Source organism: Doryrhamphus excisus, chromosome 7 (assembly GCF_030265055.1).
Source record: "Doryrhamphus excisus isolate RoL2022-K1 chromosome 7, RoL_Dexc_1.0, whole genome shotgun sequence".
NCBI classification, from domain to species: Eukaryota; Metazoa; Chordata; class Actinopteri; order Syngnathiformes; family Syngnathidae; genus Doryrhamphus; species Doryrhamphus excisus.
This window is the reverse complement of record NC_080472.1, coordinates 2,928,227-2,955,910: the sequence shown is the minus strand read 5'-3', so window position 1 is coordinate 2,955,910 and position 27,684 is coordinate 2,928,227. Positions and strand designations below refer to the sequence as shown.

The 27,684-nt window shown below is 40.2% G+C and overlaps 1 protein-coding gene across 9 annotated transcripts in view; it reads left to right on the top strand.

Moving 5' to 3' along the window:
• Positions 1-27,684, top strand: part of herc1 (HECT and RLD domain containing E3 ubiquitin protein ligase family member 1) — a 95,694-nt gene that overhangs the window by 56,162 nt on the left and 11,848 nt on the right. For 5 of the 9 annotated variants that reach the window (XM_058076886.1, XM_058076883.1, XM_058076885.1 and 2 more), the window contains 20 exons: positions 576-750; positions 902-1,169; positions 3,927-4,140; positions 5,570-5,829; positions 5,907-6,034; positions 7,357-7,493; positions 8,536-8,736; positions 9,652-9,782; positions 9,884-10,101; positions 11,442-11,562; positions 11,795-11,941; positions 13,247-13,348; positions 13,437-13,610; positions 17,100-17,399; positions 18,466-18,531; positions 19,582-19,707; positions 22,673-22,811; positions 23,894-24,075; positions 26,006-26,161; positions 27,202-27,324. In XM_058076886.1, coding sequence (XP_057932869.1) covers positions 576-750; positions 902-1,169; positions 3,927-4,140; positions 5,570-5,829; positions 5,907-6,034; positions 7,357-7,493; positions 8,536-8,736; positions 9,652-9,782; positions 9,884-10,101; positions 11,442-11,562; positions 11,795-11,941; positions 13,247-13,348; positions 13,437-13,610; positions 17,100-17,399; positions 18,466-18,531; positions 19,582-19,707; positions 22,673-22,811; positions 23,894-24,075; positions 26,006-26,161; positions 27,202-27,324 — 3,368 coding nt within the window. The remainder of the gene's footprint in view (positions 1-575; positions 751-901; positions 1,170-3,926; positions 4,141-5,569; positions 5,830-5,906; positions 6,035-7,356; positions 7,494-8,535; positions 8,737-9,651; positions 9,783-9,883; positions 10,102-11,441; positions 11,563-11,794; positions 11,942-13,246; positions 13,349-13,436; positions 13,611-17,099; positions 17,400-18,465; positions 18,532-19,581; positions 19,708-22,672; positions 22,812-23,893; positions 24,076-26,005; positions 26,162-27,201; positions 27,325-27,684) is intronic. The other 4 variants (XM_058076889.1, XM_058076887.1, XM_058076884.1 and 1 more) reach the window with 2 other exon arrangements.

The following is a 27,684-nucleotide window of genomic DNA, read 5'->3' as shown; positions in this document are numbered from 1 at the left end:
GCCTTGGTCCACAAACCATGAGTTGGTGGTTTGTGGTGTGTGTGTCTTTAAAAATTATAAAAAAAAATATAAAAAATATAATATATAAATATAAAAATATATAATAAATAAATATATAATAAAATTTAATAAATAAATAATAAAAATATTATATAAAAAATATTACTTCGCACTGCCTTGGTCCACAAACCACCAACTCATGGTTTGTGGTGTGTGTGTCTTTAAAAATTATAAAAAATATAAAAAATATAATATATAAATATAAAAATATATAATAAATAAATATATAATAAATAATAAAAATAATAAAAATATGATATAAAAAAATATTACTTCACACTGCCTTGGTCCACAAACCATGAGTTGGTGGTTTGTGCCCTGCTTTCTGAACTACTGCTTTTGTGTCTTTGGGCAAGGCACTTTAGCCACCTTGTCTCCAGTGCAGCCCTGACCGGTTACATAAACGTTTAGAGGTCATAGTCACGAATCGGCCGACATATTTTTGACAACATAACTGAGCTGTTTTGATACAGTGTTCAATAATTTGAGTGAATTGAATATGTGCTCATGTTCAGGTTGTCAGACATCGGTGGATAAAAGCTCCTCGGGCAGGGTAACTCTCGGAGAGCAGGCAGCCGCCCTGCAGAACCCCCACGACCGAGTGATGGCCCTGAGAAGGGTGACTGCTGCCGCCCAGGTGCTGCTTGCCAGGACCATGGTGATGAGAGCTCTGTCTCTGCTGTCTGTGAGGTAGCCGTCATTCACACAATTCTAGCGTGTTCGTCTGTGGCGGTGCCATTCGCATGCACCGGAACCTTTACCTCTATGATAAACATGCATACGTAACATTTTTATTTATTTTAATAACATGCTTTTGCCTCGTCCTTTCCGTCCCGCCCAGTGGTTCAAGCTGCAGCCTCGCAGCTGGCCTGGAGTCGCTCGGCTTAACAGACATCAGGACTCTCGTCAGGCTGATGTGCCTGGCGGCAGCAGGCCGAGCCGGGCTTTCAACCAGTCCGACAGTAGGCTCCGGCCATGCTGAAAGGCCACGTGGAGCTGCCAAGGCCAGCAAACCCATCTCCTGCCTTGCGTATCTCAGCACAGCAGTGGGCTGCCTGGCCTCCAATAGCCCCAATGCTGCCAAATTGCTGGTGCAGCTCTGCACTCAGGTATGATTATGCACTGCCGCTCAAAAGTTTGGGATCACTTGCAATTTTTTTTGTTTTCCAAAGAAAAAATAATTTTCATGCATTTCACAAACATTTTTTTCCATTTCACAAATTTTTTATCAATTTCACAAACAATTAAAATTAATCACATGATTTTTAAAGAAGGATCAACATTTTTGCATAGAGGCCGACTATCAACAACTGTCAGTCCTCTGCATCAATCTCCTGGTATGGCTGCTAATCCAAGTTCATCATTTTATAAGGCTAATAGATGATCTAAACCAGGGGTGTCAAACTCCCTTTGGTCTGCGGGCCGAATACAGCTTAATTTGAGATCAAGCGGGCCGGACCAGTAAACTCATTGCAAAATGACATAGAACTAACAATAAGCCCACTTTTTTCCTTTGTATTAGTCACTAATACTAATACTAATACTAATTTGTGCAAAGAATGAGTAAATTATCAAAATGTTTATTAACAGAATTTTCTTTTTACATTATGAACAATATATTATGAACAAGAGAATAACATAAGAACATAAATAAAGTATGTGCAATTTTATCAACACTTTTACACAGTTAAACATATATTAAAGTGTGTTGTACATAAAACTGATCACAGAATTAGTAACAATGTTCCAAAAACATTCATACCAGCCTTGTGGAACTTAAAAACACTGTTTTTCAACATCTGGAAAGCAATTTGAACAAATGAATAACCTTCACTGTTGAGCGAAAAACTGCAAAATCTGTTTCGAGTTCGCTAAAAACCTGAAATCTTTTCTCAAACTCCATCAACAGCCCTGAAATCTTCTCTTTGTACCGTTTCACGTCAGAATTAACGCTTGCTGCGCACATATCTTTTAAACAGGGAAAATGCGCCCCCTAGCGGATAATACAAGAACTACAATTTTTAAATTAAATTCATATTTTTTTTATACAATGCAGCTTTCTTCCCCGGGCCGTACCAAACCACCAGACGGGCCGGATCCGGCCCGCGGGCCGTATGTTTGACACCCCTGATCTAAACTAAAACTAAAATCTCTTACCATGCTGTTAACTACTCCCTTCAGTGAGCAGCACAAACTGGGTCTAACAAGGACAGAAAAACGCTGCACAACTGCGCAGGAAGACAAGTGTAATGCAGTTAACACCTGGCAACTGCACTAAATAGTACCCGTCAAACACCAGCGTATCAAACACTGTCAGTATCAACAGTGAAGCGACGACTTCAGGATGCCGGACTTCATGGCAGGATTGCCAAAAAAAAAAAAAAAGTCATATCTCAGACTGGCCAAAAATAAAAATTCCAAGTGATCCCAAACTTTTGAGCGGTAATGCTCAATTGAAGCGTGCGCACATGGCTTCTTGTTCCTTGTACCGTACCGAGTACCATAGAGGAAAATAAATCCTTATGTATTTGGCCAAAGTCACAAGTAAAGTACAGGTACAGTTCACGTTTAGCATTCTCTTAGTCAGGCTACATCATTGTTTTTTTTTTTTTTTTTTTTTTTTACCTCTGGTCCAATTCTGTGCTGTCTAGGGATGTCCGTTATTGGCTTTTTTTTTTTTTTTTATGCAGATAACCGATATGTAATATTATTCTGCATTATGAGTTGGTAGTGTCTTGTCAGTTGTTATCCACAGAGCAACAATGGTTTGTGGAATGTTAACAGTCCACGCAATTTCAATGGAACTGGTTAAGTTCAGTTAGAACTCTATGTCGTTACGCCGCTCGTAAAGAGTCACCTCTTTCTCAAAGAACGCGCGAGCAGCACAGCGTTAACTGCATAACATAGCAAACTCGGCAAAATTGCTATTTAGTGACTTTGGCGACAATTGTGCTGCATGCTTTGCATTGGGTTTCATTGATACTGGCAGGGTCACCTAGTGTTGTAAATAATGTAAATAGATAGATAGATAGATAGATAGATAGATAGATAGATAGACTCCCTTTATTGTCATTGCACAAAAACACAGTGAATAGTGAAATTGCCAACGAAATGTCGTTGCCTGGCTCCCATAACAGACACAAAAGAAGATAAGTAATAATAATAATAATAATAATGTGGAGAATAAATCGATAGAATAGACACCAAATATGAACAACATAATGTAAAGTGCAGCGTGAACAGTAAATTGGCCAAATAATATAAATAATTTAAATAATTTAAATAATTTAAATAATTTAAATAATTTAAAGAAATAATAATAATGTAAGTAAAGATTGACCGCATTTGTCTATTGATTATTTTTTTTTCAGCAGAGTTCAAGAGTAATTTTACACTTGATCAAACTTACTTAAGATTTGTCAGATCAAACACAATCACTGTAAGACTTAGCGTCCAAAAGCGTTGATCAAACTTACTTAAGATTTGTCAGATCAAACACAATCACTGTCAGACTCGGCGTCCAAAAGCGTTGATCAAACTTACTTAAGATTTGTCAGATCAAACACAATCACTGTAAGACTTAGCGTCCAAAAGCGTTGATCAAACTTACTTAAGATTTGTCAGATCAAACACAATCACTGTAAGACTTAGCATCCTCTACTGTAATTAATAAAGCTTTGTGACATTTAAACATTTTTATTTTCTGGTTCCGCGGTCATCATAACACTTTTGGTGGCACGTTTTTTCCAGTCTTATCTAGCTTGTGTGACTTTAGTAGCGTTCCCACTGTTGCGCCTTACTTATGTTATAGTTAATTCCTGCTGTTGACAGATTACCTGTCATTTCTTTTATTCTATTATTTCCAGAATCTCATCTCTGCTGCAACCGGAATGAATCTGACAACCGTGGACGACCCCGTCCAGAGAAAATTCCTACCCAGCTTCCTGCGGGGCATGGCGGAAGAGAACAAGCTTATTACTTCGCCCAACTTTGTAGTGACACAGGCCCTGGTGGCTCTGCTGGCAGATAAGGGGGCCAAACTCAGACCTTCTTATGATAAGGCTGATATGGAGAAAAGAGGTGTGTTGCCTTGTCGATGCAAGGAGAAGGTTGATCATATGAAGTGAATGGACGCGGCGCCTCATTTGTAAACGTGTACTAAATGACGTGAGGTTTTGAGGTGGATGAGTTGTAATGCATTTGTAGGTGTTCCATGATTTTCATTCATTCATTTTGTATAGCTCACATTGCTAATTTGTGTGAGCTTGCCACATTTTCTTTCACCACATTGGATCACCTTACATGTACAGTGAATTCCGGACACCTGAATATAAGCCACACCCACCATATTTAAATTAGACCGCATTTGTCTATTGATGATTTTTTTCAGCAGAGTTCAAGAGTAATTCTACACTTGATCAAACTTACTTAAGATTTGTCAGATCAAACACAATCACTGTAAGACTTAGCGTCCAAAAGCGTTGATCAAACTTACTTAAGATTTGTCAGATGAAACACAATCACTGTAAGACTTAGCGTCCAAAAGCGTTGATCAAACTTACTTAAGATTTGTCAGATGAAACACAATCACTGTAAGACTTAGCGTCCAAAAGCGTTGATCAAACTTACTTAAGATTTGTCAGATCAAACACAATCACTGTAAGACTTAGCGTCCAAAAGCGTTGATCAAACTTACTTAAGATTTGTCAGATCAAACACAATCACTGTCAGACTTAGCGTCCAAAAGCGTTGATCAAACTTACTTAAGATTTGTCAGATCAAACACAATCACTGTCAGACTTAGCGTCCAAAAGCGTTGATCAAACTTACTTAAGATTTGTCAGATCAAACACAATCACTGTAAGACTTGGCGTCCAAAAGCGTTGATCAAACTTACTTAAGATTTGTCAGATCAAACACAATCACTGTAAGACTTAGCGTCCAAAAGCGTTGATCAAACTTACTTAAGATTTGTCAGATCAAACACAATCACTGTAAGACTCGGCGTCCAAAAGCGTTGATCAAATTTACTTAAGATTTGTCAGATCAAACACAATCACTGTAAGACTTGGCGTCCAAAAGCGTTGAACAAACTTACTTAAGATTTGTCAGATCAAACACAATCACTGTAAGACTTAGCGTCCAAAAGCGTTGATCAAACTTACTTAAGATTTGTCAGATGAAACACAATCACTGTCAGACTTAGCGTCCAAAAGCGTTGATCAAACTTACTTAAGATTTGTTTGACGTTGATCAAACTTACTTAAGATTTGTCAGATCAAACACAATCACTGTAAGACTTAGCGTCCAAAAGCGTTGATCAAACTTACTTAAGATTTGTCAGATCAAACACAATCACTGTAAGACTTAGCGTCCAAAAGTGTTGAAAGTGTGGGGGGGGCTTGTAGTCCGGAATTTACAGTATGTCTTTTGTCTTTTTATTTTATTTTTTTACATTCTCTCACTCACTGGCAAACCTTGTCGTTTTTTTTTTTTGTTCCATGTCAAGCAGGTTTAATTGCCCATTTGTATGCCCATCCTTCCCATAATCCCTCCGCTGTAGGCCCCCTGGAGCTGGCCAATGCTCTGGCCGCCTGCTGCCTGTCCTCCAGGCTTTCCTCTCAACATCGGCAGTGGGCCGCACAGCAGCTCGTGCGCACGCTCGCCGCCCATGACCGTGACAATCAGAGCCGGCCGCAGACCTTTGCCGACATGGCGGGGGACCTGCGGAAGTGCTCTTTGATCAAGTTGGAGGCTCACCAGAGCAGGGTGAGTCGCCATAACGTCAGTTTTGCTGTATGATTGTTGTTTGTTTTTATCGCCGACTGTTGTTTGTCTTTTCTTAGGTCCTCACGTGCGGCTGGTGCAAAAAGAAAGGTCTGTTGGCGACAAGTGGCAATGATGGCACAGTCAGGGTATGGAATGTAACCAAGAGCCAGTACACCCTCCAGCAGACCTGTATCTTCAACAAGGAGTAAGACACAAGTTCTATGTTGCTTCTTTACTAGGAAAAAAAGGTTTTGGAAAGGTTTAAGTCAGGGGTGCTCATTAAGTCGATCGCGATCTACCGGTCGATCGCGGAGGTGGTACTGGTCGATCGCGGCGTGACATTAAAAAAATATCATCCCAGCGTCAATGCCGTCACTTGATTGACATACAGGGCAGCCATTCAGATGACAACTGAATGTTGCCCTTCGGGCGACCAATCAAATCAAACGACGTCTCTAAGTGCAGCAGAACTTACGATGTCAGCCTATCATCCATCCCCGTTACTTGATTGACATACAGGACAACCAGTCGGATGACAATTGAATTTTGACCTTTAGGTCACCGCTCATGCGTAAACAACGATGCAAAGTGCTAAGCTAGTCGGCGAATTGCGTCAGATTTTAAAGCCCTCGCTAAAGTTTATGGTCACTAAAATGAGTGAAGGAGCTGGACCAAGTAAAAAGGCAAAAAACATATCACTTCCATACGGATATGGAATATTATACAGATATTATGATACGGATATTATCCATGACTGATAAACATTTGGAAGTGTGCTTGAGGCTGGCTTGAGGCTCAGCAACAAATGACAGTAGATCCCCAATTGTCGTCGGGGGTTGCAATACGGTACAACCAGCAAAAGTAATTGAGAGTAATTTTTGACACATGGCCCCTCCAATTTGAGACCCCTTCCTTCTGCCTCAGCTCTCTCCGCACCATTGGCGGACAAGGTATTTGAACTCCTCCACCTGGGGCGGGGCCTCATTTCCAACACGGAGGGTGTAGTCCACCCTTTCCCGACTGAGGACCATGGCCTCAGATTTGGAGGTGCTGAGTCTCACAACAGAAGCTTCACACTCAAACCACGTTGAAGGTCACACAGGCCATGAGGACCACATCCGTAAAAAAAGCACAGATGAGAGTTTTTGCCAATCCAGAGGTATTCTTCCTGACTTGGTGTCAACTTCCCGAGCTTTGAGGAATTCAGGGTGAAACTCGTCCCCCCCCACCTTGGAGCGTTGCCGCTGATGAGCGGTTTAACTTCCCCAGACTCCGTTTGCGTTCGCGTCCACAGACTCTGCTTCCTCTGCGGAAGGGATGTCTGGGGGATTGAGAAGGACCTCCAATTATTCCTTGCACCCTTATTAGGCGTCAGAACCTCTTCAAAACCGTTTGTGGACTCGCCATACTGTTTTTTTTTCTCTTATTTCCTGACAAATTTAAAAAAAAAAGGTTTGAAATGTAATAAAACATAATGTAAACATAATAGATAATGACTGTTTTTTTTTCCCTTTGTTCTTTTATCAGTGATGGCTCTTTGGAGGAGGGGCGTTCAGGCTTTGGATCTCCGAGTGATTTTTGCCTATCTCCTCTTGCTTGGAGTGTCACTGGAAAATATCTCGCGTCTGCCATGGAGAAAATGGTCAACATCTGGCAAGTCAATGGTGAACACCGACGCTAGTCTTACCTTTTCTAACCTTTGTTTTTATAGTGATGCAGTACACAAAAACGTCCTAGAACTAGTAAGTCAGAACTTACGGTAATAAGTAACCCTCTTTGGACTAGGCTGTAATTATAAAAAATATAAATAAATAGAAAAATATTCATAAAAATACTGTCCTGGTATATTCATGAAGGATAACGTCTGATGGTTGCGACGAAAAGAGATCTTGGAACTTTACGATCTTCATCTTCTCTTTCATGGTGATGACTTTCCTTTTCTTTGCCGCACTGCCGCTTGGTAGATGTAATGAAGTGTAAAAACTAAACTAACAGTGATATATAGTGATACAGTAAACCTCGGATATATCGGAAATTCGCTCACAACGGACAGATAAAAAAGAACCGATTTTTCTGTAATGCATTTCCAATAAAAATTCATTGCATATATCGGATTTTTTTATAACGGATTTCGCCTATTTCGGACAAAATCTCCAGTCCCGTTCCAATGCATTTCCATGAAATTTCCCTCGCATATATATCGGATGGCCGCATCGTGGCGCTCCGATTCGCCGAATGGTGACAGGCCGCTATACGACGTCATTTGCGGCGTTTGCAGCGTTGCCTGCGCGTCCAGGTACATTGGAAACATAGTCAAGGAAGTGCCTTTTTATAACGCATAAAATCCCATTTACGCATATACCGGATATAAATCCCATATATGCGTAAAACGGACATTTTCCGGTATACGCATATAACGGATTTCGCTTATATCGGACAAAACCAGTGGGAACAATTGAATCCGATATATCCGAGGTTTACTGTACTACTCTTCCTTTTGCCGCATGCTGGAACCAAAGAGCGCATTCTTGCCGTCTTATTCCACCATGCACGCTGTAATCGGTTGTCAATCATGTCTCGTGTTTACAGACCAAAGTTATGCTTCAGTTGGCGGATTAATATCTTAAACAGAAGGCACCTGCATCACAATGTATTATTTACAATGAGATTGAGTTGTTTGAGCTGAAACAAATGTCCTCTTCAAAGGAGGTAAAGGCCTTTTGGATGTGCAGCCTCACTGGGTTTCAGCCCTGGCTTGGCCGGAAGAGGAACCGCAATCTTTGTGGTCTGGAGAACCCACGGATATGCTGCTGGTGGGTCGAATGGATGGATCCCTGGGCCTCATCGAGGTCCTGGATTGCTCCAGTTTGCGCCGCACAGAGCTGGAGCACTGCTACAGAAAAGATGGTATGGATGTTCTTCTGAATCATTTACATCAGGGGTGCTCATTAAGTCGATCGCGATCTACCGGTCGATCGCGGAGGTGGTACTGGTCGATCGCTGGTCGATCGTGGCGTGACATTAAAAAAATACCATCCCAGCATCAATGCCGTCACTTGATTGACATACAGGGCAGCCATTCAGATGACAACTGAATGTTGCCCTTCGGGCGACCAATCAAATCAAACGACGTCTCTAAGTGCAGCAGAACTTACGATGTCAGCCTATCATCCATCCCCGTTACTTGATTGACATACAGGACAACCAGTCAGATGACAACTGAATTTTGACCTTTAGGTCACCGCTCATGCGTAAACAACGATGCAAAGTGCTAAGCTAGTCGGCGAATTGCGTCAGATTTTAAAGCCCTCGCTAAAGTTTATGGTCACTAAAATGAGTGAAGGAGCTGGACCAAGTAAAAAGGCAAAAAACATATCACTTCCATACGGATATGGAATATTATACGGATATTATGATACGGATATTATCCATGACTGATAAACATTTTGAAGTGTGCTTGAGGCTGGCTATCAGCAGCTACTGTCCGGACTATGCATCCCTGGCTGGTTCAATTCAGTGCAAGTCATCAAAGTAAACTCAGGTAATTACAAAAAATGTTAATAGTTAATTATGTGTGTTTTGCAATATTGGCTCATTTGGTTATGTAAGGTACATCAACATACATTGTACGTACAAATAATCCTCAATACATTTGAAAATAAATAGATGTTTTGCATTTTTGTAGTGGGTAGATCATTTTGACTCGGTCATTTTAAAAGTAGCTCGCATGCTGAAAAAGTGGGAGCACCCCTGGTTTACATTAAGTGTTTAGTCTTTGGTTTACAAATACATTTCTGATAAAATGTATTTCTTATTTCTCAGTGGCAGTGATGAACATAGCCTGGTACAGTGAAGACAAACCTTTTGCCGTGGGCTACGCAGACGGCAAGCTGCTGATTGGATCCAAAGAGCCCTTAGAACAACGAGCCATTGTGGTCATTGATGCTCACAAGGTATAAAATGCTTCACGAGCCTCGAATAGAATTGGATTTTTCTACAAAAAAAAGAATCAAAGAAACCGAATCTCCTTCTTGTATTTTTATTTTTTTTCCAGGAGTCAGTTACCAATATGAAGTGGAGTCCTACTGGTCAAATCTTGATGACTTGCGCCAAAGAAGAAACGGTGAAGCTCTGGGCCAGTCCAGACACGAGCTCCGATTTGGGGACAGACTGGCGGTGTTTAATGAGTCTGAGACAACCCTCCCTGGTGAACGGCGTTGCCTGGTGTAGCTTACCCGGACGTGGCCCGAAGCCCCTCAGCATGCTTGCCATGTAGGTCTTTTTATTTTATTTTTACTGTACGAGAAATAATTTAAGATGAGTGGTTAGTGCGCAGGCCACACAGCTAGGAGACCTGAGTTCGATTCCACCCTCGGAGTTAGCATGTTCTCCCCGTGCATGCATGGGTTTCCAAAAACATGCTAGGTTAATCGGCGACTCCAAATTGTCCATAGGTATGAATGCGAGTGTGAATGGTTGTTTGTCTATATGTGCCCTGTGATTGGCTGGCCACCAGTCCAGGGTGTACCCCGCCTCTCTCTCTCGCCCCAAGACAGCTGGGATAGGCTCCAGCATCCCCCGCGACCCTCGTGAGGATAAGCGGTAGAAAATGAATGAATGAATGAATGATTTGGTTGAGCTGGTTTCATAATTATACCTTTTGAGTGTTAAGTTGGTGTGTGATGAGTTTAGTGTTCTCTGTAAGAACACTAACACATTCCAAAAACATGCTAGGTTAATCGGCGACTCCAAATTGTCCATAGGTATGAATGCGAGTGTGAATGGTTGTTTGTCTATATGTGCCCTGTGATTGGCTGGCGACCAGTCCGGGTTGCACCCCGCCTCTCGCCCCAAAAACAGCTGGGATAGGCTCCAGCACGGCGGCGACCCTCGTGAGGAAAAGCGGTAGAAAATGAATGAATGAATGAATCTACGAGAAATAATTTGAGATGAGTGGTTAGTGCGCAGGCCACACAGCTAGGAGACCTGAGTTCGATTCCACCCTCGGACATCTCTGTGTGGAGTTTGCATGTTCTCCCCGTGCATGCGTGGGTTTTCTCCAGGTTTCCTCCCACATTCCAAAAACATGCTAGGTTAATTAGCGACTCCAAATTGTCCATAGGTATGAATGTGAGTGTGAATGGTTGTTTGTCTATATGTGCCCTGTGATTGGCTGGCGACCAGTCCAGGGTTGCACCCCGCCTCTCGCCCCAAAAACAGCTGGGATAGGCTCCAGCACGGCCGCCACCCTCGTGAGGATAAGCGGTAGTGAATGAATTAAAAAATAATTTGCGAGTCAATCAGGAAAAATTGACAAAAAAAATCCTAAAAGCATTAAATGTAAAAATTAATTAATAAGAGTTGTATGTTGCGGTTAATTTGTAAGAGAATTTCCCAATAGTAGGATATTCAATATTAATAAATGCATACATTTTCACTGTTATGGAATAGAAAACCTGTTTATGATGATCTAAATATATATTTTTAACACCATTAAAGCCCTCCAGACATGAAATATGAAATCACTCATAAGTCTCATAGTGCCATAGCATTTTTGTCAGGGTTGCGTCATTTTGACAGGTTGGACTTTTATAATTTTTCATGTTTTTCAGATGCTGCCAAAATGGTCTGGTGTCAGTCTGGACTGTCCCGCAGGCTATCTCAGACTTCCCAGAATCCTCTTCCTCCGACTCAGAAGGCTGGTGGGAGAAAGAAGCAAATCCGAAACTTACGGTATTTGATTATATTTCATGTAATATTGTCTTATTGATATGCCCCCCTTGTAAGTAACACGACTAGCACTTGGTAAATAGTGATTAAAATCATAATTTATTTAATGAACCAATTTAGGCACACAGCAGTTATTGTGTAAATACCTGTTAAAATACTTGCGTGTTGTACTTTTTGAGATACTGCACCTTAACGGTCATGACGCTTACATTGTCCTACCGTGTTTGTGTTGTAGTCTTCGCAGTGGTCGCAAGACGGAGCGACGTGCGTTTTCCAGCTGAAGGGTCACATCACGCCAGTTAAGATGGTGGCCTTCAGTCCTGACGGTCTTTCCTTGGCCTCGGGAGGAGTTGGGGGCCTCATGAACATCTGGTCCCTGAGAGTAAGGAGGTTTATCAAATACATTACTGTGTGGATGATGATACGGTCATGAAGATGCACAGCTTATACAGTAGTACATCAGGCTGAAATGGATGTTGCTGAAAACAGGAAGAGGCAAAAATACAAATGCAATTTTGTTCATACTGATTTGTGGACGAGTTATTCCACTGAGTTAATTCCATTTTTTTAAATTTCTTTTTCTAACTAATTCTATCCCAGCTGTCTTGGGGCGAGAGGCGGGGTACACCCTGGACTAGTCGCCAGCCAATCACAGGGCACATATAGACAAACAACCATTCACACTCACATTCATACCTATGGACAATTTGGAGTCGCTAATTAACCTAGCATGTTTTTGGAATGTGGGAGGAAACCGGAGTACCCGGAGAAAACCCACGCATGCACGGGGAGAACATGCAAACTCCACACAAAGATGGCCGAGGGTGGAATCAAACTCGGGTCTCCTAGCTATGTGGCCTGCTCGCTAACCACTCGTCCACCGTGCAACCCGCAACTTTATTTAATTTTTGTATAATAATCAAAGATAACAGCAGCACGGCGGTCGAGTGGTTAGCACGCAGACCTCACAGCTAGGAGACCAGGGTTCAATTCCACTCTCGGGTGGGTTTTCTCCGGTTTCCTCCCACATTCCAAAAGCATGCTAGGTTATAATTAGCGACTCCAAATTGTCCATAGGTATGAATTTGAGTGTGAATGGTTGTTTGTCTATATGTGCCCTGTGATTGGCTGGCCACCAGTCCAGGGTGTACCCCGCCTCTCGCCCCCAGACAGCTGGGATAGGCTCCAGCACCCCCCGCGACCCTCGTGAGGAAAAGCGGTAGAAAATGAATGAATGAATGAATAATCAAAGATAACGGCGGCACGGCGGTCGAGTGGTTAGCGCGCAGACCTCACAGCTAGGAGACCAGGGTTCAATTCCACCGTCGGCCCCATCTCTGCGGAGTTTGCATGTTCTCCCCCGTGCATGCGTGGGTTTTCTCCGGGTACTCCGGTTTCCTCCCACATTCCAAAAAACATGCTAGGTTAATTAGCGACTCCAAATTGTCCATAGGTATGAATGTGAGTGTGAATGGTTGTTTGTCTATATGTGCCCTGGGATTGGCCGGCCACCGGTCCAGAGTGTACTTCTCGCTCCAAGACAGCTGGGATAGGCTCCAGCACCCTCGTGAGGAAAAGCGGTAGAAAATGAATGCATGAATTAATGATATATATATATATATATATATATATATATATTTGTGTATATACAGATGAAAATACTAATTTTATGCGTCCATGTGTACAGGACGGGTCGGTAGTTCAAACGGTCGTTGCTGGTTCAGGTGCCATCCAGAATATTGTGTGGATTCCCGATGTGGGTGTGGCTGTCTGCTCCAACAGGTCAAAGGTAAAAAAAACTGTCTTCTTATTTATCACACGTTGCCAAGTTAACAAAGTTTTTTTTAACTTTGTTGTGTATTATTTTTGTATCCTAGGACGTGTTGGTGGTGAACTGCTCCAAAGACTTCATGTCATCCAATCATGTGCTCGCCACTTGCCGCACGGCTCTCAAAAAACAGGGTGTGGTTGGCCTCAACATGGCGCCTTGCATGAGGGCCTTCCTGGAAAGACTCCCCGTTATGCTGCAGGAGCAGTATGCATACGAGAAGGTATGGTACATTGAATATGATGTTAATTCACATTTCAATTACCGTATTTTCCGCACTATAAGGCGCACCTAAAATCTGATTTTTTTTTTTAAAAAGCTGACTATGCGCTTTATAATCCGGTGCGCCTTATATATGGATCAATATTGAGCCTTACTTACGGTAAGCAGCCACCGACTCCATTTTTCCCGTAGAAGAAGAAGAAGTGCGCTATGCATACTGGGAAATATTAAACAACGATTCACTTTCATTTGTATCGTTTGTATAAAGACCCTGAAATGGCTCCTATTAAGAGACGCGCTTACAACGCAGAGTTTAAACTCAAGGCGATCAGTCACGCAGTAGAACACGGAAATAGAGCAGCAGCAAGAGAGTTTTAACACGAATGAATGGATGGTGCGGAAGTGGAGGAAGCATGAGGATGAGCTGCGCCGAGTAAAGAAGACTAAACAAAGTTTCCGTGGCAACAAAGCGAGATGGCCACAGTTAGAGGACACACTTGACCAGGGGTGCTCATTAAGTCGATCGCGATGGAGGTGGTACTGGTCGATCGCTGGTCGATCGCGGCGAAAAATATCATCCTCGCATCAATGCCGTCACTTGATTGACATACAGGGCAGCCATTCAGATGACAACTGAATTAGATTAGATTAGATTAGATTCAACTTTATTGTTATTGCTCATGTCACTTGTACAGGGCAACAAAATGCAGTTAGCATCCAACCAGAAGTACAATTTAGTACAAAGTACATTAGTATGGACGGATCTATGTAAATAAAACTATACAGGCTATGACTATAATACAGTGAGGATATGTACAGGGATATAAATGACTATAATATGGCTATTGCAGATTATACAGATTATAAACAGTATGGATATGACAATATATAATAACAGTAATATATACAGTATTGCAATGGAGTGACTAGGGTATGGAAATGACTATAATATGGCTATTGTAGATTATACAGATTATAAACAGTATGGATATGACAATATATAATAGCAGTAATATGTACAGTATTGCAGTGAAGTGACTAGAGTAGAATATGGTTATTGCAGATTATATAAATTATAAACAGTATGATCAATGAATCAACAGATAATATATGTACAATAGTGCAATAGTGCAATGAAGTGATGGGGGAGGGCATAGGTCAGCGGGGGGATGTACGTAGTGGAATGGGTGGGCAATGTTGCCCTTCGGGCGACCAATCAAATCAAACGACGTCTCTAAGTGCAGCAGAACTTACGATGTCAGCCTATCATCCATCCCCGTTACTTGATTGACATACAGGACAACCAGTCGGATGACAACTGAATTTTGACCTTTAGGTCACCGCTCATGCGTAAACAACGATGCAAAGTGCTAAGCTAGTCGGCGAATTGCGTTAGATTTTAAAGCCCTCGCTAAAGTTTATGGTCACTAAAATGAGTGAAGGAGCTGGACCAAGTAAAAAGGCAAAAAACATATCACTTCCATACGGATATGGAATATTATACGGATATTATGATACGGATATTATCCATGACTGATAAACATTTGGAAGTGTGCTTGAGGCTGGCTATCAGCAGCTACTGTCCGGACTATGCATCCCTGGCTGGTTCAATTCAGTGCAAGTCATCAAAGTAAACTCAGGTAATTACAAAAAATGTTAATAGTTAATTATGTGTGTTTTGCAATATTGGCTCATTTGGTTATGTAAGGTACATCAACATACATTGTACGTACAAATAATCCTCAATACATTTGAAAATAAATAGATGTTTTGCATTTTTGTAGTGGGTAGATCATTTTGACTCGGTCATTTTAAAAGTAGCTCGCATGCTGAAAAAGTGGGAGCACCCCTGCACTTGACTAAATGGAGGAAAAGTCAAATGTTATGCCTTGCTGTTGTTCAAAGATGTGTCACGAAAATGCTTTACCTCAGAGAAAATAATAAAACAGCTGTTTATTCATTTTGGGAGTGAATGGAGTTGTGGAAAGCTTGTTTGTTATCTATTAATAAAGTTTGACTGACCTATCTGACACTATCTGGCACCATCTAATGGTTGCATAATGTAACTACAGCCTCTACTGTAGCGCCTTATAATGTGGTGCGCCTTATGTATGGAAAAAGTTTTAACCCTTGTATTATGTTATGGGTCAATTTGACCCGTTTCAGTTTTTGTGTTAATGACCCTAGATGAGGAAAAGTCACAAAATTTCATGAAGAAAAAGAAAGGATAACCAGTACTTTGGTCAACACAAAAACTGAAACGGGTCAAATTGACCCGTAACATAATACAAGGTTAACTGGCATGATTTGTTAACCCTTGTATTATGTTACGGGTCAATTTGACCCGTTTCAGTTTTTGTGTTAATGACCCTAGATGAGGAAAAGTCACAAAATTTCATGAAGAAAAAGAAAGGATAACCAGTACTTTGGTCAACACAAAAACTGAAACGGGTCAAATTGACCCGTAACATAATACAATGTTAACTAGCATGATTTGTTAATAAATCAGTTTTTGTGTTAATGACCCTAGATGAGGAAAAGTCACAAAATTTCATGAAGAAAAAGAAAGGATAACCAGTACTTTGGTCAACACAAAAACTGAAACGGGTCAAATTGACCCGTAACATAATACAATGTTAACTAGCATGATTTGTTAATAAATCAGTTTTTGTGTTAATGACCCTAGATGAGGAAAAGTCACAAAATTTCATGAAGAAAAAGAAAGGATAACCAGTACTTTGGTCAACACAAAAACTGAAACGGGTCAAATTGACCCGTAACATAATACAAGGTTAACTGGCATGATTTGTTAACCCTTGTATTATGTTACGGGTCAATTTGACCCGTTTCAGTTTTTGTGTTAATGACCCTAGATGAGGAAAAGTCACAAAATTTCATGAAGAAAAAGAAAGGATAACCAGTACTTTGGTCAACACAAAAACTGAAACGGGTCAAATTGACCCGTAACATAATACAATGTTAACTAGCATGATTTGTTAATAAATCAGTTTTTGTGTTAATGACCCTAGATGAGGAAAAGTCACAAAATTTCATGAAGAAAAAGAAAGGATAACAAGTACTTTGGTCAACACAAAAACTGAAACGGGTCAAATTGACCCGTAACATAATACAAGGTTAACTAGCATGATTTGTTAACCCTTGTATTATGTTACGGGTCAATTTGACCCGTTTCAGTTTTTGTGTTAATGACCCTAGATGAGGAAAAGTCACAAAATTTCATGAAGAAAAAGAAAGGATAACCAGTACTTTGGTCAACACAAAAACTGAAACGGGTCAAATTGACCCGTAACATAATACAAGGGTTAAAATATATCATTCATAGAAGGTGCGCCTTATAACACGGTGCGCCGTATAGTGCGGAAAATACGGTATATATTTTTTAGTGTCTGCATTTTCATCCAATGGGAATATCGACAGAATTTTCCTCTCCTGTTTCTTCATTCTCAATTGTTTTTTTCCGACCTTCCAGCCTCACGTTGTGTGCGGGGAGCAGCTAATCCACAGCCCCTACATGCAATGCCTGGCCTCTCTGGCAGTGGGACTCCATCTGGACCAGCTCCTGTGCTGCCCACCGCTTCCGCCGTCACTGCGACACTGCCCGCCTGAGTCCGGCTCTGCCGTTTGGAGCGCCAGCGAATGGGCGTGGCTGGACTGCTTCTCGACAACAGTGAAGGCAGCGGAGGCCCTGGCTCGGGGCGCTACCTTCCCTGACTCGTTCACCGTCCCGGACCTGGAGCCTGTTCCCAACGATGAAATGGCTTTGCTCATGGTGAGGGAGGCTCGTTCTGCATTTTAAAATTGAATGTATATGTCAGGGCGGCACGGCGGTCGAGTGGTTAGCGCGCAGACCTCACAGCTAGGAGACCAGGGTTCAATTCCCACCCTCGGCACATCTCTGTGTGGAGTTTGCATGTTCTCCGGGTACTCCGGTGTCCTCCCACATTCCAAAAACATGCTAGGTTAATTAGCGACTCCAAATTGTCCATAGGTATGAATGTGAGTGTGAATGGTTGTTTGCCTATATGTGCCCTGTGATTGGCTGGCCACCAGTCCAGGGTGTACCCCGCCTCTCGCCTATTCCAGACAGCTGGAATAGGCTCCAGCACCCTCCGCGGGTGGCACGGTGGTCTAGTGGTCTAGTGGTTAGTGCGCAGACCTCACAGCTAGGAGACCAGGGTTCAATTCCCACCCTCGGCACATCTCTGTGTGGAGTTTGCATGTTCTCCGGGTACTCCCGTTTCCTCCCACATTCCAAAAACATGCTAGGTTAATTAGCCACTCCAAATTGTCCATAGGTATGAATGTGAGTGTGAATGGTTGTTTGTCTATATGTGCCCTGTGATTGGCTGGCCACCAGTCCAGGGTGTACCCCGCCTCTCGCCTATTCCAGACAGCTGGAATAGGCTCCAGCACCCTTCGCGGGCGGCACGGTGGTCGAGTGGTTAGCGCGCAGACCTCACAGCTAGGAGACCAGGGTTCAATTCCCACCCTCGGCCATCTCTGTGTGGAGTTTGCATGTTCTCCCCGTGCACGCGTGGGTTTTCTCCGGGTACTCCGGTTTTCTCCCACATTCCAAAAAACATGCTAGGTTAATTAGCGACTCCAAATTGTCCATAGGTATGAATGTGAGTGTGAATGGTTGTTTGTCTATATGTGCCCTGTGATTGGCTGGCGACCAGTCCAGGGTGTACCCCGCCTCTCGCCCGAAGACAGCTGGGATAGGCTCCAGCACCCCCCCGCGACCCTTGTGAGGAAAAAGCGGTATAAAATGAATGAATGAATTTATATGTCAGATACTATATTGAACCGCTTCAATATTCTCTTGTTTTCTGCAGGACAACAGTAAATGGATCTCTGGCATGGATGAACAAATCATGTCCTGGGCCATCTCTAGACCTGAGGTAATTAAACCAATGCATGAGAATGGTTACATAAAACACCTTAAAGGGGAACTGCATTTTTAATGGAATTTTGCATCATTCACAATAAACATGAACACATATTTCTTTCCCTTTTCTGTGGATTCTAACACGAGAAAAGAGTTTATATCAGCTTGCTAGCAACAGGCTTCATGGGAAATACCTATTTTGATGCAAAAGCCCTCACCAAAAAAAAAAACTCAAAATAAATAGTGTTCGATTTACAGAACTGACTTATACAGTAAACCTCGGATATATCGGACTCGGATATATCGGAAATTCGCTCACAACGGACAGATAAAAAAAGAACCGATTTTTCTGTAATGCATTTCCAATAAAAATTCATTGCATATATCGGATTTTTTAACGGATTTCGCCTATTTCGGACAAAATCTCCAGTCCTGTTCCAATGCATTTCCATGAAATTTCCCTGGCATATATCGGATGGCCGCAAAAAGGAGCACAAGCACAATAATAGTAATAATAATAATAATAATATTGTCAATAATGATAATAATACTACTATTATATTAATATTGTTGTTAATAATATTAATATAATAATGGTAGTAATATTATTATTATTAACAAAATACTAATAATATAATAACATTGCTATAACTAATAATAATAATAATTCTAATAAAAATAACAATAATAATACATTTATAACACACTTTACATCAAATAAATGATTTCAAAGTGCACATATAGCAGATTGCATGACACTTTTACATGTAAAATATGTGTAAAAATATAGGTGTAAAAATGGACTGTTACGTGTAAAATACGACATAATCCCCCCCCCCCCCCCCCCCGTCAATTTTGTTAAATTAATGCGGCCCGCGAGTCAAAAAGTTTGCCCACCCCTGCTTATATGGAATGTTAGGAAAAAAAAAACGTTCATAGCCATCGCAAACTTCTTTCAGGTTTCACTTCCGAATACGCAAAAAACTAATTTTGGCATCATTTAACACAAGAATACAACATTCTAAGTACATTTTGTGTACATCGTGTTGTTGCGTCTTTCCAGGACTGGCACCTCGGCGGGAAGTGTGACGTGTATTTGTGGGGTGCGGGACGACACGGCCAGTTGGCGGAGGCGGGGCGAAACATCTTGGTACCAACCGTCGCACCCTCCTTTTCACAGGCGCAGCAGGTACACGTATGAACGTGCTAAACATCGTCGTGTCTTTGTTTACGAAAGATTCCTGTTATGAATCAAAAATATGCACACAAATAGGCACACTTGCGCGGCTTGCTGCTCTCTGGCTGGGCCGGGGCTTCAATAGCCGCAGGTGGCGCTGTGGGCGCTGTGGGCGCCCGGGCTTGGTGGGTGCTTCTTATGGGAGCATTCCGTGTGGCCTCACAATACTGAGGTAAATGATGGTTGGACATCGGGTGTCACGTTGACCACATGTTGGTAACATGTCTGTGGCACGAGGAAGAGGTCTGTTGGATAACAGAACAAACAATCCGTGCAAATGTAGGCCCGCCCAGGGATCACACATAATTGTGGGTCCAGCTAAAAAGGGCAGCGGGGTGTGCGGGGACTGCTGGGGTGCTGGTGCACTCAGGGGCTAGGGGGGTCGGGGCCAGGTGGGTTGGTGGTGTGCTTTTCAGCAATGTCCCGGGGTTTTGCTGGGGTGTCCGATGTTCCCCGCTCTTCTTTTGTTGTTTGTCTTATGTAAGATATAAGATGTAAGAAAAAAAACAAACAAACAAAAAAAAAACAACTTATTGAATTGGTAACTGCTATGGCGTGGAGAAGGGGTAGGATTTAATAAGCTTTGCTTCTTCCTGCTCCTTTTCAGACATGTGTAGTAATGAGGTGTTGTGTATATGCATGTATGTGTATGTGTATATGTGTATATATATATGTATGTAGACATGTGTGTATGTATATACCAGGGGTTGGCAACCTTTACTATGAAAAGAGCCATTTTACCCAATGCCCACTGAAGAAAAATAGCCTGGAGCCGCAAAGCATATAGTATGTTTAAAACAACATTGGAGGGAATTTGGGGGTATCAAAGTAGTTCAGATAAGAAAAGACGAGTTGGAGTACTCTTGCTAGTATTGGAGATAAACTTACATACATAAATGTATGTGTAAACTACTGTAAACTTACCTGATTTGTTTACTCTGGCGCAAAAGAGTTCCCATGCCGCTGTTTTTAAACGATTTTCAATTTATTTATTAGAATTATCAAATAAGTATTACTTATTTTCCTTCATGTACTGAACTGAATAGCAGTCAGAACTCACTCAGGATGCATTCATGGTCTCAGACAAAGTTGGATTTTTTTAAAACTCATTACAAAAGACATGCATTTTCCCCATTCAGGTGTTAAAAAATATTCAAGCATTGCAAAGGGAGCCACAACAAAGACGCTGAAGAGCCACATGCGGCTCTGGAGCCGCGGGTTGCTGACCCCTGGTATATACAGTGAAGAAAATAAGTATTTGAACACCCTGCTATTTTGCTATTTCTCCCACTTAGAAATCATGGAGGGGTCTGAAATTTTCATCGTAGGTGCATGTCCACTGTGAGAGAGATAAACTAAAAAGAAAAATCCAGAAATCACAATGCATGATTTTTTTAACAATTTATTTGTGTGATACAGCTGCTAATAAGTATTTGAACACCTGAGAAAATGAATGTTAATATTTGGTACAGTAGCCTTTGTTTGCTATTACAGAGGTCAAACGTTTCCTGTAGTTTTTCACCAGGTTTGCACACACTGCAGGAGGGATCTTGGCCCACTCCTCCACACAGATCTTCTCTAGATCAGTCAGGTTTCTGGGCTGTCGCTGAGAAACACGGAGTTTGAGCTCCCTCCAAAGATTTTCGATTGGGTTCAGGTCTGGAGACTGGCTGGGCCATGCTAGAACCTTGATATGCTTCTTACGGATATGCTCTTTAATGCAGTGCACTCGTCCTGTCCCATGTGCAGAAAAACACCCCCAAAGCATGATGCTACCACCCCCATGCTTCACAGTAGGGATGGTGTTCTTCGGATTGTACTCTTCATTCTTCTTCCTCCAAACACGCTTATTGGAATTATGACCAAAAAGTTCTATTTTGGTCTCATCTGACCATAAAACTTTCTCCCATGACTCCTCTGTATCATCCAAATGGTCATATGCAAACTTAAGACGGGCCTTGACATGTGCTGGTTTAAGCAGGGGAACCTTTCGTGCCATGCATGATTTCACATCATGACGTCTTAGTGTATTACCTACAGTAACCTTGGAAACGGTGGTCCCAGCTCTTTTCAGGTCATTGACCAAGTCCTGTCGTGTAGTTCTGGGCTGATTCCTCACCTTTCTTAGAATCATTGAGACCCCACGAGGTGATATCTTGCATGGGGCTCCACTCCGATTGAGATTGACCGTCATGTTTAGCTTCTTCCATTTTCTAATGATAGCTCCAACAGTGGACCTTTTTTCACCAAGCTGCTTGGTAATTGCTCCGTAGCCCTTTCCAGCCTTGTGGAGGTGTACAATTTTGTCTCTGGTGTCTTTGGACAGCTCTTTGGTCTTCGCCATGTTACAAGTTAAAGTCTTACTGATTGTATGGGGTGGACAGGTGTCTTTATGCAGCTAACGACCTCAAACAGGTGCATCTGATTCAGGATGATACATGGAGTGCAGGTGGACTTCTAATGGGCAGACTAACAGGTCTTTCAGGGTCAGAATTCTAGATGATACACAGGTGTTCAAATACTTATTTGCAGCTGTATCACACAAATAAATTGTTAAAAAATCATGCATTGTGATTTCTGGATTTTTCTTTTTAGTTTATCTCTCTCACAGTGGACATGCACCTACGATGAAAATTTCAGACCCCTCCATGATTTCTAAGTGGGAGAAATAGCAAAATAGCAGGGTGTTCAAATACTTATTTTCTTCACTGTACGTATATATATATATAAATAGATATTGTAAGTGTATATGTGAGAAAGAATAATGTAACATAGTATTCGTGTCTGAAATAAATTAAGAAAGAAAGAAAGATATTTAAGCAAATTGTATGTATTCTTTGCCCAAAATAAGCATTTTCAAGCATAAAAATGTGTTATTTAAGTCATCCATTTTTCACCGTTGCTTTACCCCCCCCAGGTGGTGTGTGGTCAGAACTGCACCTTCGTCATTCAGCCCAACGGGACTGTGTTGGCATGTGGCGAGGGCAGCTACGGTCGTCTGGGGCAGGGCAATTCGGACGACCTGCATGTCCTAACCGTCATCTCGGCTCTTCAAGGTGGCGTCGACGTCGTCTGTCGTAAAAAAAAATGTTGTTCTCTGCTCTTTGAATTTTTTTTTTTTTTTTTTTGTCAAGGTCAAGGTCAAATGTATTTATACAGCACATTTCCAACAGTTAACTGCCAAACGTTAAGATAAGATATATGCCTTTATTCGTCCCTCAGCGGGGAAATTTGCATCGCACAGCAGCGAGAGTACAGAATCGGTTCAGCCAGGGGTGGGCAAACTACGGGCCGGGGGCCACATCCGGCCCGCCGAGTGTTTGAATACGGCCCGTCCGTTCTTTCCAAAGTATTTCATTGAAACTCAACATACGAACCGGCATCATGGCCTGAGCCAACCTTTTGATGGTTTTATCAATTTCGTTATTTGACGTGGTCTGTTGTTTACAAAGTGCTCCTGAAAAAAAGGGACACGAGCATAATGATGATAATAATAATAATAAATTTTAAAATATTTAAATATAAAATATTTAAATATAAATATAAAATAATAAATAATAATAGCAGATTGTATGACACTTTTACAGATACAATAATACCAGGTGGACTGTTACGTGTAAAATTTTGTTAAATCAATGCGGCCCGCGAGTCAAAAAGTTTGCCCACCCCTGAGTTAAGCAGTACAAAATACACAATATAAAAATAAACAATATAAACAACCTAAGTATTAACAATTTTACCCGGGGTTATATACAAATAGAGTTTGCAAGATAACATGAAATATGAAATGAAATATATGACCAGTATATACATTACGAGATCTTGCTAGTGAATTAAATATAAGGCATTATATAAATACTGCACTTAGAACTTCATATATTGCACAGTGAATGGAGTCTGGAATAACTATACTGAATATTAAAAAAAAAAAAAAGTATTGCACAGTACTGTACAGCTGCCAATATAACACAAAACACACATGCATAATAATAAATCATACAGCTAAAAATAAAAGTGCACAGAATAATTGACACTAAGAAAAACAGCAAAACAATAAATGAATAATTAAAAATAAAACAATAAAAACACACAAAAAGCTCTCTTTTCAAGTAATGAACTTCCACCCTGACTTTTTCAGGTTTTGTCGTGACTCAGCTGGTGACGTCGTGTGGCAGTGATGGCCACTCCATGGCTCTGACGGAGAGCGGCGAGGTCTTTAGTTGGGGCGATGGCGACTACGGCAAGCTGGGCCACGGGAACAGTGACCGTCAACGCCGACCCAGACAGATTGAAGCTTTGCAAGGGGAAGAAGTAGTACAGGTCAGTAGTAATATTCATTCATTCATTCATTTTATACCGCCGTATACACCCTGGACTGGTGGCCAGCCAATCACGGGGCACATATAGACAAACAACCATTCACACTCACATTCATACCTATGGATAATTTGGTGTCGCCAATTAACTTAGCATGTTTTTTGGAATTATAAACACATAAGGTGTGTTTATAAACACACATCATTAATTATCATTATCAACTGTCTTAATAATTTCCTCTAAAATGTAATTTGGACATGTAATTATGTGTATTAATTTTTCAAAAGATGATGGGTCATTTGGAAAAAGAAATACATTTGCTTGGTTTGACTGAAATTAAAGTATAAAAAAATAAATAAAAGAAATGAAGAATACTTATTAAGTTAAAATTATTTAAATTAAATTAAATTTAAATTAAATAAATTATTTAAATTAAATTATTTATTTATTTAAATAAAAATTAAATAAAATAATTAAAGTATAAAAAATTAAATGAATGAATAAATATATTTTAAATACAAAATTGTTAAATAAAAGTTACAAAATAAAAATATTTAGCAAAATAGAAATTGCTTGAATTTTTTTTTAAATTGTAAAAATTTTTTTTTAAATTATAGAATCTTAAAAATGACAAATTATAAAAATAGTATACAGTAGATCCCTATTTTCCGTGGGGGTTATGCAAGTACTTCATATAACGGAACTGAAATTAAAGTATAAAAAAATAAATAAAAGAAATGAAGAATACTTATTAAATTACAATTATTTAAATAAAAATCTAATAAAATAATTAAAGTATAAAAAATTAAATGAATGAATAAATATATTTTAAATACAAAATTGTTAAATAAAAGTTACAAAATAAAAATATTTAGCAAAATAGAAATTGCTTGAAATTTTTTTTAAATTGTAAAAAAAAAATTTTAAATTATAGAATCTTAAAAATTACAAATTATAAAAATAGTATACAGTAGATCCCTATTTTCCGTGGGGGTTATGCGAGTACTTCATATAACGTAACTGAAATTAAAGTATAAAAAAATAAATAAAAGAAATGAAGAATACTTATTAAATTACAATTATTTAAATAAAAATCTAATAAAATAATTAAAGTATAAAAAATTAAATGAATGAATAAATATATTTTAAATACAAAATTTTAAAATAAAAGTGACAAAATAAAAATATTTAGCAAAATAGAAATTGCTTGACATTTTTTTTTAATTGTACAAAAAAAATTTAAATTATAGAATCTTAAAAATGACAAATTATAAAAATAGTATACAGTAGATCCCTATTTTCCGTGGGGGTTATGCGAGTACTTCATATAACGTAACCATAAAAATACTACTTTTGACACACGGCTTGGTACACATGGTGCATTTAAGTGCGAAATCTCAATGATTGACAAAAAAATCATTATCATTGAAGCATAAAGACGTACCTTAAACACACCTTATCATTAATTATCATTATCAACTGTCTTAATAATTTCCTCTAAAATGTAATTTGGACATGTAATTATGTGTATTAATTTTTCAAAAGATGATGGGTCATTTGGAAAAAGAAATACATTTGCTTGGTTTGACTGAAATTAAAGTATAAAAAAATAAATAAAAGAAATGAAGAATACTTATTAAATTAAAATTATTTAAATAAAAATTAAATGAAATAATTAAAGTATAAAAAATTAAATGAATGAATAAATATATTTTAAATACAAAATTGTTAAATAAAAGTGACAAAATAAAAATATTTAGCAAAATGGAAATTGCTTGAAATTTTTTTTAAATTGTACAAAAAAAATTTAAATTATAGAATCTTAAAAATTACAAATTATTGTAACTCATAGCTCATGAATCTACCATACAAGTTTGTTTTTTTTTTGTTTTTTTTTAAATATTTTGCTTAAATTTTCATTTTGTCTTTCCAGATGTCCTGCGGTTTCAAACACTCAGCTGCGGTAACAGCCGATGGGAAGCTTTTCACTTTCGGCAATGGTGATTACGGCAGACTTGGTTTGGGGAACACGTCCAACAAAAAGCTGCCAGAGAAAGTCACCGCGCTGGAAGGATACCAAGTCGGTCAGGTAGGAAAAAGGACACTGTGACTGTAACTTCCTGATGTTGAAAGATCTCCACTAGATGACTTGTCGGACAAAATTATGAATGAAGCCGTTTTCATGGCACGTTTAAATGAACAAATAAATACACACAATGGGGATCCCAATTTTGAGAGCAGTTGAAAAGTTGCAAGAAATAGCCAATCAGCCAATCACAGGGCACATATAGACAAACAACCATTCACACTCACATTCATACCTATGGACAATTTGGAGTCGCTAATTAACCTAGCATGTTTTTGGAATGTGGGAGTAAATCCACACATGCACAATGAGAACATGGAAACTCCACACAGAGATGGCCGAGGGTGGAATTGAACTCGTGTCACCTAGCTGTGAGGCCTGCGCGCTAATCACTTGTCCGCTGTGCAGCCCAAATTACACAATTGAGTACTATAAACACAAAAGATGTCTTGTCAAATGCACCGTTTTCAACTTGCCAATGAAATGCCATTTGGCCGAGGGCGGACTTGAACTCGGGTCACCTTGCTGTGAGGCCTGCGCGCTAATCACTTGTCCACTGTGCAGCCCAAATTGCATATTGAGTACTATAAACACAAAAGATGTCTTGTCAAATGCACCGTTTTCAACTTGCCAATGAAATGCCATTTGGCCGAGGGCGGAATTGAACTCGGGTCACCGAGCTGTGAGCCCTGCGCGCTAATCACTTGTCCACTGTGCAGCCCAAATTGCATATTGAGTACTATAAACACAAAAGATGTCTTGTCAAATGCACCGTTTTCAACTTGCCAATGAAATGCCATTTGGCCGAGGGCGGAATTGAACGCGGGTCTCCAAGCTGTGAGGCCTGCCTTGCAGCAAAACAAGCCTTAAAATTAAATAGGCTGTTCATTCGCTGATGGTAAGTTCAAGACCACAGCCGATTTAAAAGGGGGGGTTTCAGGGTTTCCAGAGCTGTGGTCTTAAACTTTTGATCCGCTGAACACTTTTTCAACCGATGTCCGATTTCCATCAGGAAAAGCAGTTTTCTTTTTTTTCCGCTTTAGGTCGCATGCGGTCTGAACCATACCCTGGTCATTTCCGCTGACGGAATGATGGTGTGGGCTTTTGGCGATGGGGACTACGGCAAACTGGGACTTGGCAATTCGACGGCAAAGTCTTCACCTCAGGTAGGGATCGTTGGCTTTGACGGATAGTCTAAACCAGGGGTGCTCCCACTTTTTCAGCATGCGAGCTACTTTTAAAATGAGCGAGTCAAAATGATCTACCCACTACAAAAATGCAAAACATCTATTTATTTTCAAATGTATTGAGGATTATTTGTACGTACAATGTATGTTGATGTACCTTACATAACCAAATGAGCCAATATTGCAAAACACACATAATTAACTATTAACATTTTTTGTAATTACCTGAGTTTACTTTGATGACTTGCACTGAATTGAACCAGCCAGGGATGCATAGTCCGGACAGTAGCTGCTGATAGCCAGCCTCAAGCACACTTCCAAATGTTTATCAGTCATGGA